Below are 16,717 nucleotides of genomic sequence, written 5' to 3'. Positions count from 1 at the left end.
AAACATGTGGAAGAAGGTGCTCTGGTCAGATGAAACCAAAATTGAACTTTTTGGCAACAATGCAAAACGTTATGTTTGGCGTAAAAGCAACACAGCTCATCACCATGAAAACACCATCCCCACTGTCAAACATGGTGGTGGCAGCATCATGGTTTGGGCCTGCTTTTCTTCAGCAGGGACAGGGAAGATGGTTAAAATTGATGGGAAGATGGATGGAGCCAAATACAGGACCATTCTGGAAGAAAACCTGATGGAGTCTACAAAAGACCTGAGACAGAGATTTGTCTTCCAACAAGACAATGATCCAGAACATAAAGCAAAATCTACAATGGAATGGTTCAAAAATAAACATATCCAGGTGTTAGAATGGCCAAGTCAAAGTCCAGACCTGATTCCAATTGAGAATCTGTGGAAAGAACTGAAAACTGCTGTTCACAAATGCTCTCCATCCAAACTACCTGAGCTCAAGCTGTTTTGCAATGAGGAATGGGAAAAATGTTCAGTCTCTCGATGTGCAAAACTGATAGAGACATACCCCAAGCGACTTACAGCTAGCTGTAAGTCGCTTGGGGTATCGCAGCCAAAGGTGGCGCTACAAAGTATTAACATTTTTTGATTTTTAAAAGAAGTTTGAAATATCCAATAAATGTCGTTCCACTTCATGATTGTGTCCCACTTGTTGTTGATTCTTCACAAAAAAATACAGTTTTATATCTTTATGTTTGAAGCCTGAAATGTGGCAAAAGGTCACAAAGTTCAAGGGGGCCGAATACTTTCGCAAGGCACTGTAGATGGCATCATGAGGCAAGAAAATCATGTGGATATATTGAAGCAACATCAAGACATCAGTCAGGAAGTTAAAGCTTGCTTGCAAATGGATCTTCCAAATGGACAATGACCCCAAGCATACTTCCAAAGATTTGGCAAAATGGCTTAAGGACAACAAAGTCAAGGTATTGGAGTGGCCATCACAATGCCCTGACCTCAATTCTATAGAAAATGTGTGGGCAGAACTGAAAAAGCATGTGCGAGCAAGGAGGCCTACAAACCTGACACAGTTACACCAACTCTGTCAGGAGGAATGGGCCAAAATTCACCCAACTTATTGTGGGAAGCCTGTGGAAGGCTAAAATGTTTTACCCAAGTTAAACAATTTAAAGGCAATGCTACCAAATACTAATTGAGTGTATATAAACTTCTGACCCACTGGGAATATGATGAAAGAAATAAAAGCTGAAATAAATAATTCTCTCTACTATTATTCTGACATTTCACATTCTTAATAGAAAGTGGTGATCCTAACTGACCTAAGACAGGGAATATTTACTAGGATTACATGTCAGGAATTGTGAAAAACTGAGTTTAAATGTATTTGGCTAAGGTGTATGTAAACATCTGACTTTATACTGTAAATACACAGGATAATGGGGAAGAATAGGAGACAAAGGGGTGTGAGACAGAGGTTTAATCCTAGACACATGGAAAATGGGATGTATGCGGAGGGTGCGGGGCAACAGAAGATTCCCGAGTAGTGCAGCGGTCTAAGGCACTGCATCTCAGTGCTAAAGTTTTCACTACAGACCCTGGTTTGATCCAGGGCTGTATCACAACCAGCCATGATCGGAAGCCCCATAGGGCGGCGCACAATTTGCCAACGCCGTCCGTGTTAGGGGAGGGTTTGGCCCGGGGTAGGCCGACTTTGTAAAATAAGAATTTGTTCTTGCCTAGTTAAATAAAGGTTCAATAAAACATGTAAATAAGGACTTTAGAGATGGGGAAGGGGTGATAAAGCAGGGAAAGTTTACAGGACTCCACCCGGAGAGGCAGATCCCGAGTGGAGAGCCATACCCTGTGCCCGAGACGATAGCGGGGAGCCGGGGTCCAGGGTGGTCTGCCTGTCCTTGATACCTGGGTGTGGTCTTAAGAAGAGCGGACCGGGTTCTCTTCCAGGTACGCTGACAGCGGTCGGCAAACATCTGGGCTAAGGGTATGCTGACTTCTTCCTCTTGCTCAGGGAAGAGCGGATGCTGGTAACACATGGAACACTCGAAGGGCGAGAGACCAGTGGTCGAGCAGTGAAGGGTGTTGCTGGCGTACTCCATCCGCACGAGTTGCTGGCTCCAGGTGGTGGGGTTAGCAGAGACGAGGCAATGAAGTGGCGTCTCCAGGTCCTGATTGGCTCGCTCCGACTGGCCGATAGATTGGGGATGAAACCCAGAGGACAGGCTGGCCGATGACCCAATGAGGGTTCAGAACGCCTTCCAGAATTGGGACGAGAACCGAGAACCGAGGACCAAGATTGGAAACCATGTTGACCGCAAGTCAATGGATCCGGAAGACGTGCTGTACCATGAGCTAGGACATCTAATTTGCTGAGGGTAACCTGGGAAGGGGAATGAAATGGGCGGCTTTGGAAAACCTATCCACTACTGTAAGGATGGTGGTGTTGCCATCGGACGGAGGTAGACCAGTGACAACGTCCAGGGATATATGGGACCAGGGGCGGTGAGGAACAGGGAGTGGTTGAAGGAGGGTCTTACTCTGTGCACACACAGTGCAGGCAGCAATGAACGTGGAGACGTCAGGAACCATGGTGGGCCACCAAAACTGTTGACTGAGGAAAGCCTGGGTCCGGCGGGAGCCGGGATGGCAGGTGAGGTTAGAGGAATGAGCCCATTCCAGGACTGCGGACTGGGCAGAATCTGGGACAAACAGCCGTGGTCCGGCTGGGAACACTGCGCCTTATGGACCAGGCTCTTGATACCCCAGACGAGTGTATCTGCCAGACATGAGGTAGGGAGGATGGTCTCTGGGTCAGACAGTGTAGCTGCAGAGTAATGCAAGCGAGATCGGGCATCAGGCTTCACATTCTTGGACCCAGGGTGGTAGTGGATTGTAAAATTAAAACGAGTGAATAACAGAGCTAAACGAGCCTGCCTGAAATTGAGGCGCTTGGCAGAGCGGATATATTCTAGATTCCACACTATGAATGGATGTTGCGTCACTTCTAGCCAGTGTCTCCACTACTCCAGTGTCATCTTGACCGCAAGAAGTTCCCGATTTCCCATGTCGTAGTTCCTCTCAGTGGGATTAAGATGATGGGACAGGAAAGCGCAGGGATGGAGCTTTTGATCCTGGACAGAACGCTGGCACAGGATGGCCGCCACTCCAACATCTGAGGCTTCGACCTCCACCACAAACTGACAGGACGGGTCCAGATGGATTAAGATTGGGGCTGTGGTGAATCGATGCTTAAGATCCGAAAATGCCCTGTCAGCAGCTGGGGACCACATGAATGGAACCTTGGGTGAGGTGAGTGCAGAGAGGGGGGAAGCCAGGGTGCTGTAGCCCTGGATGAAGTGGCATTAGAAATGAGCAAATCCCAGGAAGCATTGAAGTTGCACTCTGGAGGTGGGTTGGGGCCACATCACCATTCACCACTCACCTTTTTAGGATCCATCTGAATGTTGCCTGCAGTGTTTGACGTATCCCAGAAAAGAGATAGTGGAGCAATGGAATTCACATTTTTCAGCTTTAACAAACAACTGGTTCTCCAGGAGGTGCTGGAGGACTTGTCGGACGTTGAGAGTTTCAAGTTCTTTGTTGTCCACATCACCAACAAACTATCATGGTCCAAACACACCAAGACAGTCGTGAAGAGGGCTCGACAAACCTTTTCCCCCTCAGGAGACTGAAAAGATTTGGCATGGCTTCCCAGAGAAGAGAACATGCTGTTGAGCCGAACGGGAAAAGATAAGGATGTCATCGAGGTATATAAACACGAATCGGTTCAACATGTCATGGAGCACATCGTTGACCACGGCCTGGAACACAGAGGGAGCATTGGTCAGTCCGACTGACATAACCAGGTACTCATAGTGCCCGCTAGCCGTGTTAACTGTCTTCCACTCGTCTCTTTCCCATATCTGAACTAGATTGTAGGCGTTCCGAAGGTCCAACTTCGGGAAAATGGCTGCCCACTGGAGAGGCTCAAAAGCAGAGGTTAGGTGTGGTAGAGGTTAAGATTTTTTTAGCATGATGTCACTAAGGCCCTGGCAGTCCGCCGGCCAGGGAGGCGGAAGGACGAATGAACCCTGCAGCCAGAGAGTCCTTAATGTACACTTCCATGGTCTTGGTCTCCGGACCAGACAGGTGAGATCAATGGTGTAGTCGTAGGAAAAGATGTGGTGTGGGCCTTGTTGGAAACCTCCCGGAGGTCCTGGTACTCTGAACGACAGAGGTCTGAGGCTTTTCTCAAGCCCGCTGGAGAATGCCCAGGATCAGGCTACGCCACCTTGAGGCAATGTGTGTCACAGAACGGGCTCCAACCCAGGATAGAACCCGTAGCCCAGTCGATCAGGGAGTTGTGCCTCTGGCACCATGACAATCCCAAAACCATGTGTACACGAGGAGACACAATGAACAGAAACTGCATGGACTCACTATGGTTACCTGACACTCGCAGGTTGATGGGAACCATACTGTGAGTGACCCTGCCAATAGAGCATCCGTCCAATGCTCTGGCGTCCATGGGAATAGAAAGGGGTTGTTTGGAGAGGCCCTGATCCGACACCAGGGTAGCGTCCATTAAGCTCCTGTCAGCCCCAAAATCCATAAGCACTCTGAAAGATTTAGACCTGTCACAGCAGGACTTTCCACAGCAGGAAAGTATGGGAAATGGGAGACTCCCTGTATGGCTCACCAGCATACTCGTACCTACTGATGAGCGTGGTCTTTTACTGGACAGGTAGATATGTAATGTCCTGAAGTACCACATAATAGACAACTTTTGGAGCTCAGTCTGCGTAAATGTTCCTCAGGAGACAAGCTAGCCCTGCCCAGTTGCATGGGCTCCAGTGGAGGCGAGTCGACAGTCCTCGATGATTCCCGGGGGAACTCGGGTGATGTCGGATTCTCTCAGGTAAGCAGGCATCGGGGACTTTTGAGATACTTCGGAGGCAAGGGGGAACCCAAGGGGAACCCGTGGACAAGCGCATATGGCTGGGAATAGACCTCTCCCTGCTGCGTTCCCGTAACCCACCATCAATCCTTATGGTCAGGTCTATGACGGAGTCTATGTCCACTGGCAGCTCCCGGGCTGCGAGCTATTCTTTAATTCCCTCCAATATTCTGTGAAGGAAGGTGTCGAACAGGGACTCCGGGTTCCATGTACTCTCGGCAGCCAATGTGCAAAAATCTACCTCGTACTCTGACTGCGTCAAGACTCCAGTAGTGTGGCAAAGTACCTTCTGAGCCACCTCTCTCCCAGACACCGGAGAATTGAACACCTTTCTTACCTTCGCCTCCTCCAGACTAATGTAACCAATGGATTAATGCTCCCACACCGTCGTAGCCCAGGCGCGCGCCCTCCCGAACATCAGCATTATAAGATATTCTATCCTCAAACGATGCAAAGGAAACCAAAAGGGCTGTAGCTCGAAGATGAGGGAGCACTGGGAGAGAAACACCCGGCAGGTTCCAGGATCCCCAGCGTAGCGCTCCGGAGGAGTTAATTGGGGTTCTCAGTAAGACTGGGTAGGCTGGGGAGAGGCACCGCTGGTAGCGGGGTTACTGGGAGTAGAAGGTTACCATAGTGGCTTGCTGCCTAGTAGATAGTCCGCAGGAATTATTCCAACAATGCATTGAGGGCATGGTCATGGCATTCCGCCAAGGTATGGAGTCCCTCCACAAGGTTATGCAGTTATTCCTCATGTCTTCCAATGGTGGCTCCTTGGAGGGAGACAGTGTTGCGGAACTGGTCCGAGTCTGCTTGGTCAGTCATGACCCAGATGCAGACACTGAATGGCAAGCAGGCTCAGGGTCAGGACAGGCAGAAAGGTCGGAACCAAGAAGACTAGAAATCAAAAACTTGAGAACTGGAGAAACGGGAAACACGCTGGTAAGACCTAACAAAACAAGACGAACTGGCAACAGGCAAACATAAAAGACATGTATAAATACACAGGGGATAATGGGGAAGAATAGGAGACACCTGGTGGGAGGTGTAGACCAGCACAAGGCAGATGAAACAGATCAGGGTGTGACACTGGCCTCCACAATCACCTGACCTCAACCCAATTGAGATGGTTTGGGATGAGTTGGACCGCAGAGTGAAGGAAAAGCAGTCAACAAGTGCTCACCATATGTGGGAACTCCTTCAAGACTGTTGGAAAATAATTCTTCATGAAGCTAGTTGAGAGAATGCAAAGCTGTCATCAAGGCAAAGGGTGGCTACTTTGTTTTAAAAATATTTGGTTACTAATTGATTCCATATGTGTTATTTCATAGTTTTGATGTCTTCACTATTATTCTACAATGTAGAAAATAGTACAAATAAAGAAAAGCCCTGGAATGAGTAGGTGTGTCCAAACTTTTGACGATATGTGTTGTGATAACTGCGTTGTTTGGTCTATAGCGCCCCGGCTGCTCTGCCTTCTTAACAACACTATCAACAAGACATGTCCTACAGGCCCTGGTTTTGTTGCACCTTGACTACTGTTCAGTCGTGTGGTCAGGTGCCACAAAAAAGGACTTAGGGAAATTGCAATTGGCTCAGAACAAGGCAGCACGTCTGGCCCTTGAATGTACACAGAGCTAATATTAATAATATGCATATCAATCTCTCCTGGCTCAATGAAGAGGAGAGATTAACTTCATCCCTACTTGTATGTATGTATTGACATGTTGAATGCACTGAACTGTCTGTCTAAACTACTGGCACACAGCTCAGACACCCATGCATAACCCACATGACATGCCACAAGAGATCTCTTCACAATCCCCAAGTTCAGAACAGACTATGGGAGGCACACAGTGCTACATAGAGCCATGACTACATGAAACTCCATTCCACATCAAGTAACTGATGCAAGCAGTAAAATTAGATTTGAAAAACAGATAAACACCTTAGGGAACAGCGGGAACTGTGAAGCAACACAGACACATGCACACACACACACACTCACACACCATAACATACGCACTTTACACACACATACACATGGATTTAGTACTGTAGATATGTGGTAGTGGTGGAGTAGGAGTCTGAGGGCACACAGTGTGTTGTGAAATCTGTGAATGTATTGTAATGTTTTAAAAATGGTATAAACTGCCTTAATTTTGCTGGACCCCAGGAAGAGTAGCTGCTGCCTTGGTAGCAGCTAATGGAGATCCATAATAAATACAAATAACCTGTTAGTTCATATGCCTTGACACCGTGATATATAGGCCGGAGAGCAACATCTGTCAGTTACAAACAGTTACATGACCTATAGCATGGTCATGCAAGTTAATGTTTCCAACATTTGCAGACTACTAAACAACTATTGATTTAGAACCACGGAGAGTTACCACAAGTTGCAAAGAAAACAGGCCCTGCCTCCACTATTCTAGCACCATTTCAACTTCAATATCATCTAATTACGTATCCTTAGTCTAATACAGTAACAACTAAAATATACCAAAAACTATTTAGTCCAATCAACACAAGCTAAATATGATGTGACTAACCATCGTACTGATTTTTATGTGTGTGTGTGTGTGCGTGTGCGAGCCTGCAAATAAAAAATAAATGTTGACTCACCCTACTTGTAGAGAAACGCCAATGTCATCCTCCTCTTTCATGTTGCCTAAACATTCTCTGACGCTGTCATATAGTACATGCTTTTAGTTTTTGTTGTACCTGGCTAAAATAACAGGCCAGCTAGTTAACATTAGCCTACTACATCTAGCTACATGTTGAACTTCCATCCTTTCAGGGCAGGGGCACAATGTATAAATTTATGGTTGGATCTGAATCGGCGTTATAAAAGTTGCCAGTACGGAGAATTAAGTAAAAACGCAAGTCCAAATCCTTATCTCCATCCATGGCTAATTTAGGAAAGGGACAATTTTTGTAACAATTCAAGTGTTTCTGTAAATTAGGTTTGGCTTATGGTGTGATGTGATTGGTGTGAAAGCAAATCCAAACTGGTTACTATTGACACAATTTTTTGGTACGTCAGGACCATTCATAGTTGAGCTCACTCAGTTTAGCGCGACTTGGATTAGCTATTATTTTTATTTTATCAAGGGAGGCCAAATGCTCGCTGGCTTCCATTGTATTCAATACTACAGGCGGCAACAATTTCCTATTATTTTTGACCAGACGGCATCAGATAGATGGGCTTCACATACAGAGACTGAGGGGTGTTATTTCGCTCGCTCGGATGCTTTCTCCGGTGAGATACATTAAGCCTCTTGCCAAAAAAGATGTTGAATCACAGAGCGACTAACTCTTTTTTTTATCATTATTTTGTGTTTTTTGGTGTTATTATGGTGGATAAATGTATTGGCTGGTAAGAATTCTGAATGTCTGGTATATGTTTTCTTCTAAATGCAACAGGCCTGCCACTCTTTAGACCAGTGGTTCCCAAGAGGTAGGCAGGGGGGGTCTGCATGGTAAGTCTGGCTCTAAACTTACTCTTGCAATCTATAATAGTAGAATGCACAAGATTACATTTTTGAATTTGGGTAGTGCCTCATCAGTGCCTCTTGTCATGTTAGTCATTGCATACCTTAGAAAGCTACTTATAACCCATGACTGCTAATGTTTTTTAAATTAAGTTTATTTAGCCCATAGATGTTGTTGTCATTTTTTTGTCATTCAAGTATCACATACAGTAAATACACATGGCAAAATGTATAGAATTGCACTAAAATTTGCTTTAAAACTGTTGCATTTTCTTTGCAAATAAGATTTAAAGCGGCAGAATTATCTTCACTAACAAGAGGGGTGTGAACAGTTTGTGTCATGAACATTGCTTGTTCCCATAGAAATAGATGTGGCATGTGCACTCTCGTACAGGGGGAGCATGGGATGTTCCCCAATGCTGGAAGTAAACAGGTTTGGGAACCTCTGGTTTGCACCGTCCAGAGTGCCAGGACCCCTTCCACACACTCACTGTGGCATGTGTTTTGAGAGACTGTGCGATCTGAAACCGGTCATCCCTTACCTATGCTCTATATCCAAAGTGTTATGCTTTTTGCAATACCTGTTGGACAGAGACTAAGTCTTTTCCACTGTAAAGGTGTACTTGGCTGCCATCGCTGCCTGTCATATAGGCTTTGACACTATACAGTAGGAATAACTTCCTCTGATATGTCGTTTTATGAATGCTGAAGGAGCAAGCAGCTCACTCACTCGCTTTGTGGACGTAAGAGCTATGGTAAAGCGGTTTTGAAAGAGAAACTTCATCTCTTACGCCTAGTCCCCAAGCCTTTAGTCCCATTTTGGTTACTGTCTTTTGTGCTTAAGGCTATTTCACAGCAGCCCTCGAGCCACTGGAAAGCGTTGAGATGAAGTATCTTTCTTTCAAAACCACTTTACCAATGCATTTTTTGGCAGAAATGCTTTCTGGAACATGTGAAGTTTAATGTGCCTTAATAACAAACGTGTATGCCATCTGTAAATGCGTATAATTTGGTTAACCACGAAAAAAGACAGGAACGTTCCCGCTAGCCATGAGTGGCTGAGATAATGGATGGGCTGGACATGCCTAGAGATGAGTTCGGATTGGTCTGCCATGTAGCACACTTCGTTCTATAACATGAGCTGGGCAGTATGTGTAGGTAATCCTTTGTAACGCTGCTTTAAAAAAATATATATCACGTAGTAGAAGTGCAAAAGTGTTGCTCTCCACTTTCTGGAGGAACAAGTTTTGAAATCAGTGGAATGCCCGATGGAATTAGAGTATGATCGCTAAGGAGATGAAGAAAATGCTGTTGTTTGATTGCAAATATGCCGAGGTAGTTGAAAAGAGAACACACAGAAGGCTGTTGTATAAAAAACCTGTCTCAGGATTACATCTTCAAACTAAGGGCAACCATGGCATCCATGGCAGAGAGGAAGAAGCGTCCATCCATGTTTATGGGTAAGATAGTCTAGCTAGTCACATTTTCAGATGTTATACGTTTCTAATTTTGTTAGAAGTTAGCGAGCTAACATTAGCTGACTGGCTCGCTAGCTAACGTTATGTGTATGATCTGTGTAGTAATAGTATTTGTATCTCAGAGCCATTTGCATTGCTAGTCAAAGCCTCACGTTAGCTAGCTAGCCAACATTGAACATGGTTGGTTAGCTACCTGCAGATTCATGCAGGATAGTAATGCTATGAGTTGGGATTATGGTTCATTGTTAAGCTAGCTAGCTACATGTCTAACAAAAGACACCACTATGCAAGTAACCATTTCACTACACCTTCTGTATCCTGTGCATATGACAAATAAACATAGATTTTATTTGATATAGTATGCGTTTACCAGAGACGGTAATGTGAAGTTCATGACCTGCACCAAATGTATAACGTTAGGCCAACAAGACAGTGACCAAGTTCTGAAATTCTCTACTAGAATGCTCTGCTTTTATTTCCTCACACTCACAACCGTAAGCTATTTTCTGTAATTGACTCGCCATTAACTTGTAAATAATGATCTTGTTGTGAGTTTATTTTCCTGTGAAAATGAAGACAATTAGCTAACATGAAGACGTTGTCAGCTATATGATATGGTCAGTATTTGAACTGGCTAGCCAGCTAACTTAACATTAGCTAGCTGGTTAACAAGCTAGAAATGAACCAAAACATTTTTTTTAAAGTTGCTTTTAGTTGCCTGGTTTGCTAGATTGACATATACTAAATTCATTTTAAACTGGTAGTTTTTGTGTTTATTATTTTTCATAACAACAATGACCAGTTTGATGTCAAACGACAATAGAATGTTCATGATGTCACTGCGACATGGATAGACGTAGTATAAACCGGCCTTTCGTCTTGAAATCTTTGATTGTTTAGAACATGTCCTCACATGTAAATCCATAAAGAGATGGGTGGGGCTAAGGCTTAAGAGGGTGTGAACGATGCAAAATGGCTGTTGGCAAATAAATAGCTCTCCAGTTGTTTTACCAAAACATTCAAGCGCCATTTTGTCAAAAGTGAGGTTATAAATTTATCAACTTCCCATTGTTCCTCAACTGTAGTGTATGACATAACAAATTTCTAGCTCTGAGTCTCTACCTTTATCCAGTAGGTTACATATCTGTGACACAGGAGTGGGCTATATCCCATTGTGAGACAGCAAAACGAGTATTTGAAAGAGAATTTACAAGAGCGAAGGCCTTTAAAAAGTTAATCCCTCTGAAAATGGTCCATGTGGCATCGATATGAGTTGGAAACAGCTATTCTAGTCAAAATTGACTACAAGTGTAAACAGGATCATTTTGGTCATGAAGTCAGTTTCGTAGAAAACGGAGTTTGGAACATTCGTGTGTCACAACGGTTAATGAAAGTTGGGTTGAGATTTGACAATGTCCATTTGCCCACTAATATGGGGTGAACAGCTGAGGTGATTCCTTTCTATCCAATACCGTATACAGTGAGACAGACCTGCCCAGCAGTCCAACTTTATTTAAATATGACCACATATCGCGCATTTTTTTTACTCGTGAAATACTGAACCAAACACCTCAGTTAGATATAAAATTGCGCAACTAAAATATCCTCTGCAAAAACGTCAAAATTAATTACAGATTTCTTGATATATCTTAGATTCATTCTGGGGATTTTGAGGAAGTGTAATAAACTTCCTCATCTAGTGTCTTATGTTTGTCTTCATGACAAACATCATGAACCAAATGTGGAATCGGTCAGCAAACACACCTCCAAGACTGAAATCTCGTTTTTAGAATGATCAACAGAAAAACACGTGCTAATCGCCGTGTTCAGTGGCCCTTTAAAGTTCCTTTCATAATCCCAGTTCTCAGATAATAGAATGAGGTATCTCACAGCGCTTCCCTGCTCAAGAATGCTTGAGAATGACCAGAAGGCGGGCCCAACAAACGTCGTGTGATTGGAGCTTCCTTAGTCACCCGCCTTAAAAGGCATATCTTAAAAGGCATACCTCTATTATCAGAGAACTGGAGTTACGAAAGTAACCTTAAGTTTTTCTTTATAGTCTTTCATTTAGACTATGAGTGAAACACAGAAAAGATCGACCCATTAACTAAAAAGGATACATTTTATCAGATTCTCTGGTAGGCATGGCCTACCTGGCACCCCCTCAAACTCAACTCAAATGTTATAAGTCGAAACGGTCTTCTGTCTCAGTGTCACACATCGTTTGGCTGTGTGTCGGACTCACTGCTGTTCATGATGTATTCGGTCCAGTCGAAGCCCTTGCTGCCATTGGCCAGGTAGTTCTCAGTGGAGTTGATTGGCCAGATGACACATTTCTGCCGCAGGTTGCCCATGAAGAGCTGTAGTCCAATCAAAGCGAAGACACTGAGACAGAAGACCGTGAGGATCATAACGTCTGACAATTTCTTGACGGATTGAACTAGAGCACCGACGATGGTCTTGAGTCCTGGGGGAAGGAACCAGACATGCATTCACACACACAGACACAAATGTGCACACACACACACACACCCGCGTATGTGTGTTTGTGTACACACACATACATATAAACACACAAGTGCACACACACACACAAACAAAGAGAAATGGGCATTGCTGGAAAGTACAAGCTTAGCTATGAATTATTTCTATAGAGTTTATATAGTAGTAGTATAGTAGACCATCACATAAAACTGTACTTCTTCAAGTTAACATCAAACCAAAACGACCGCTCTGTTCAGAATCAACAATATCTCAATTTGGACAGGTATAACAGAAATATTCTAAACTGCAGGCGTATGTGTCATAATAATAATAATAATGCGTATGGTTGATATATTTTCCATGAGGAAAGGAAGGTTTTCACTTCAAACACTCTGATATGTCAATAGTTATTGTGTTCTATATTGTTAGTTACTGTTAAGTCATATTGAACTAAATTACAGCGAGAATAGCATCCTTGATAACTACAGTACCAGTCAAAAGTTTAGACACACCTACTCATTCAAGGATTTTTCTTTATTTGTACTATTTTCTACATTGTAGAATAATAGTTAAGACATCAAAATCATGAAATAACACATATGTAATCATGTAGTAACCATAAAAGTGTTTAACAGATCAAAATATATTTGAGATTCTTCAAAGTAGCCCCCCTTTGCCTTGATGATAGCTTTGCACACTCTTGGCATTCTCTCAACCAGCTTCAACTGGAATGCTCTTGAAGGAGTTCTGACATATGCTGAGCACTTGTTGGCTGCTTTTCATTCACTCTGCGGTCCAACTCATCCCAAACCATCTCAAATGGGCTGAGGTCAGGTGATTGTGGAGTCCAGGTCATCTGATGCAGCACTCCATCACTCTCCTTCTTGGTCAAATAGACCTTACACAGCCTGGAGATGTGTTGGGTCATTATCCTGTTGAAAAATAAATAATAGTCCCACTAAGCACAAACCAGATGGGATGGCGTATCGATGCAGAATGCTGTGGGGGCCATGCTGGTTAAGTGTGCTTTGAATTATAAATAAGTCATTGACAGTGTCCCCAGAAAAGCACCCCCACACTATCACACATCCTCCTCCATGCTTCACAGTGGGAATCACACATGTGGAGATCATCCGTTCTTCTACTCTCACAAAGACACTGCGGTTGGAACCAAAAATCTAAAATTTGGACTCATCAGACCAAAGGACAGATTTCCACCAGTCTAATGTCCGTTGCTCGTGTTTCTTGCCCCAAGCAAGTCTCTTCTTATTATTGGTGTTCTTCAGTAGTGGTTTCTTTGCAGCAATTCGACCATGAAGGCCTGATTCACAGTCTTCTCTGAACAGTTGATGTTGACTTGTGTCTGTTACTTGAACTCTGTGAAGCATTTATTTGGGCTGCAATTTCTGAGGCTGGCAACTGTAATGAACTTATCCTCTGCAGCAGAAGTAACTCTGGGTCTTCCTTTTTTGTGGCGGTCCTCATGAGAGCCAGTTTCATCATAGCGCTTGATTGTTTTTGTGAATGCACTTTAAAAGTTCTTGACATTTTCCAGAGTGACTGACCTTCATGTCTTAAAGTAATGACGGACTGTCGTTTCTCTTTGCTTATTTGAGCTGTTCTTGACATAATATGGACATGGTATTTTACCAAATAGGGCTATCTTCTGTATACCACCCCTACCTTGTCACAACACAACTGATTGGCACAAATGCATTAATTAAGAAGGAAAGAAATTCCACAAATTAACTTTTAACAAGGCACACCTGTTAATGCCTTCCTACCTCATGATGCTGGTTGAGAGAATGCCAACAGTGTGACAAGCTGTCATCAAGGCAAAGGGTGGCTACTTTGAAGAATCTCAAATATAAAATGTTATGTTTTGTTAAACACTTTTTTGGTTAGTACATGATTCCATATGTGTTACTTCATAGTTTTGATGTCTTCACTATTATTCTACAATTTAGAAAATATTTAAAAAATAAAGAAAACCCCTTGAAAGAGTAGGTGTGTCCAAACTTTTGTCTGTTACTGTACATCAAAAAATAGTACAATAATTAAAGACACATAAAAAACAGCAAGAATATTATCAGACATTCAAGCATTTTAAACACCACAACATAGAAACACAACAACATTGAGAGTGCCCCTACATGAGATTTCCATGAGACTGACACACTTCAGTGATGATCAAAATACTCCCCAAATGTTCTAAATCAATAAAATGACACAGAGGTAGGCTACACCAAAATAGTTCTAAGACTAATAGGTGATGGAGTTGTGGAGGGATACCAATTCATGACAAGTTTATGTTAATTTACACCGTTATGTGAATGTAATTTTTATGTAATTTTCCCTTGTTATTTTTCTGTTCAAGTCTCAGTTTCACAGGCAGTGTAGAGCATCCTTGGAAAGAGTGGGGCCACTCTCAAATAATAGATATCAAAACAACTACAAAACATCCACCAGATCGACCAAACACAGCAGCACAGCACAATGAAGAGAGAGCGCAGGAATGGGTTCAGTCAGAGGAAGAAGTTGGAAGAGAAGAGAGGGTGGATGAGGGGAGCAAGGGTCAGTGGGGACAAGTGGGAATGGCAGGTTGCATGCAGGTCATTTAAACGCCAAGGCTGAAGGAATTGACTCCATGTCATCATCACCTGTCTGTCTGGCAACCGGGATGGTGACTTAGCTTGGTTCCCATGGTTAGAATGGTTCCCATCCTAGGCACCCCCATCATGTCCCACTCGTGCTGTGTGGTGTGATCCCCACTGGGTGAGCCTTTTAGGTTGGGACCCCTTTAGATCAGAGGCCTACACTGGAGACTGAGCCAACACTACTTACTGGACTAGATGTATTTAATGCACAAATTCACATTTACTTCCTGCCCCAGACATTTGTTCAACAACACTTTTGCACCATTAAAGTGTTCTGCAGTCGAAGTTCTACAAAATCTCCAAAGGCTAACTAAGTGTGTGTGTGTGTGTGTACATAACACATAACTGATTTTCAATCCAACACTTTCAACCCTCCCCCCCAGAGAAAAAGCTTTCAGGTGGAACTGAAAAGCCTTCACCATTGGAACTGTTGGATTGAAAATCAGTTGTGTTACCACTGTGTTTATTTCCTTAGTTACTTTCTCTGTTGTGTTTATGCCTTAATGTCCCAGGATTAACAAAGATCTTCTCAGAAACTAAAAGTCCACATTTAGGAGTTCACTGTTATAATCATAACAGAATGGAATTCAAAGTAAAGAAGCTCCTTAAAAGCCGAAGTTGTAAGATAAAAAAGCAGGTGTCTTGAAAAGCTTCATGCAGCATAAAGTGTGTTGTCAAACTAGGCTTGGCAGTCTTAAGGAATTCATTGTTCTTCAGAGTGCTCCGTTATGGTCAGGGCTTCATACAGAAATGTGATGTATTTTAAGATGGTGACAACAACTAAGGTAGAAATTTGAACACAAACTCATCACCTAAACGTTCTGTATTTACCTCGATTCATTCATTTGGTGGATGTCAACACATGACTCTCTGTTGGAAAGTGAATCGAACCTCTCTGAAGAGATCCTCATGGTCTAAATAATGTGTGAGTGTGAAACCCTTGTCTATCACTTTGACTTGGAGGTTAAGATGTCAATAATAATAACTATTTTGCATTTCTACTACTCATACTAAGACCCTGAGTTTTTCTTAACCATGGGAGAGTTATCAACTAGGGCCTGACGTTTTCTTTGGTGGACAACTCAGGCTCCTACCCATACGATCTGCTCTCAGTATACTGTATGAATCTGTTAATGTCACTTTGGGGGAGAATATTATTAAAATACAAGCATTAATAGAACATTTGCAGTGTATCCCACCTGCGTATTATATGGGTTGTTCGTCTTCTAGTATGTCATATCAGGAGCACCTTTTCAACTTAACACCACAAGACTGCCAGTAGACTGCGAAGCCTATCAAAAATGTATTGCTACCATTTTTGATCGTTTGGAAAATAAAAAGTCAACAAAACAGTTATCGTTTCTGAGGCATCCTCTTTAAGAGTCTAAAGTAATACGAAATTATGAGAATCCATTTAATGAGAAATCAAAATAAACTCGGCTTTAGTGTTTAAATGGGAGTCTCACCTGGAATCACAGAAATAGTTTTCAATGCTCGGAGAACTCTGAACGTTCTCAGCGCCGAGACATTCCCCAGGTCCACAAATTCTGTTACATATCTGTAACGGGGTAGGATCACACACAGAACAAAACACCATGACAAAAAACACAAACGGTAACACACACAAACCTACAGGTCACACACACG

General features: G+C 43.2%; 1 protein-coding gene across 4 annotated transcripts in view; it reads right to left on the bottom strand.

The window, feature by feature from the left end:
- The window catches only part of LOC118400340 (sodium channel protein type 8 subunit alpha-like), a 151,606-nt gene that overhangs the window by 68,951 nt on the left and 65,938 nt on the right, over positions 1–16,717 (bottom strand). For 3 of the 4 annotated variants that reach the window (XM_052473589.1, XM_052473587.1, XM_052473588.1), the window contains 2 exons: positions 16,537–16,628; positions 12,175–12,396 (listed from right to left, as the gene is read on the bottom strand). In XM_052473589.1, the coding sequence (XP_052329549.1) occupies positions 12,175–12,396; positions 16,537–16,628 (314 nt within the window). The remainder of the gene's footprint in view (positions 1–12,174; positions 12,397–16,536; positions 16,629–16,717) is intronic. The other variant, XM_052473586.1, reaches the window with a different exon arrangement.

This window comes from Oncorhynchus keta, chromosome 21 (assembly GCF_023373465.1).
Source record: "Oncorhynchus keta strain PuntledgeMale-10-30-2019 chromosome 21, Oket_V2, whole genome shotgun sequence".
In the NCBI taxonomy this organism is placed as follows: Eukaryota; Metazoa; Chordata; class Actinopteri; order Salmoniformes; family Salmonidae; genus Oncorhynchus; species Oncorhynchus keta.
Note: the sequence above shows the minus strand (reverse complement) of the source record. Positions and strands in the feature narration are given on the sequence as shown.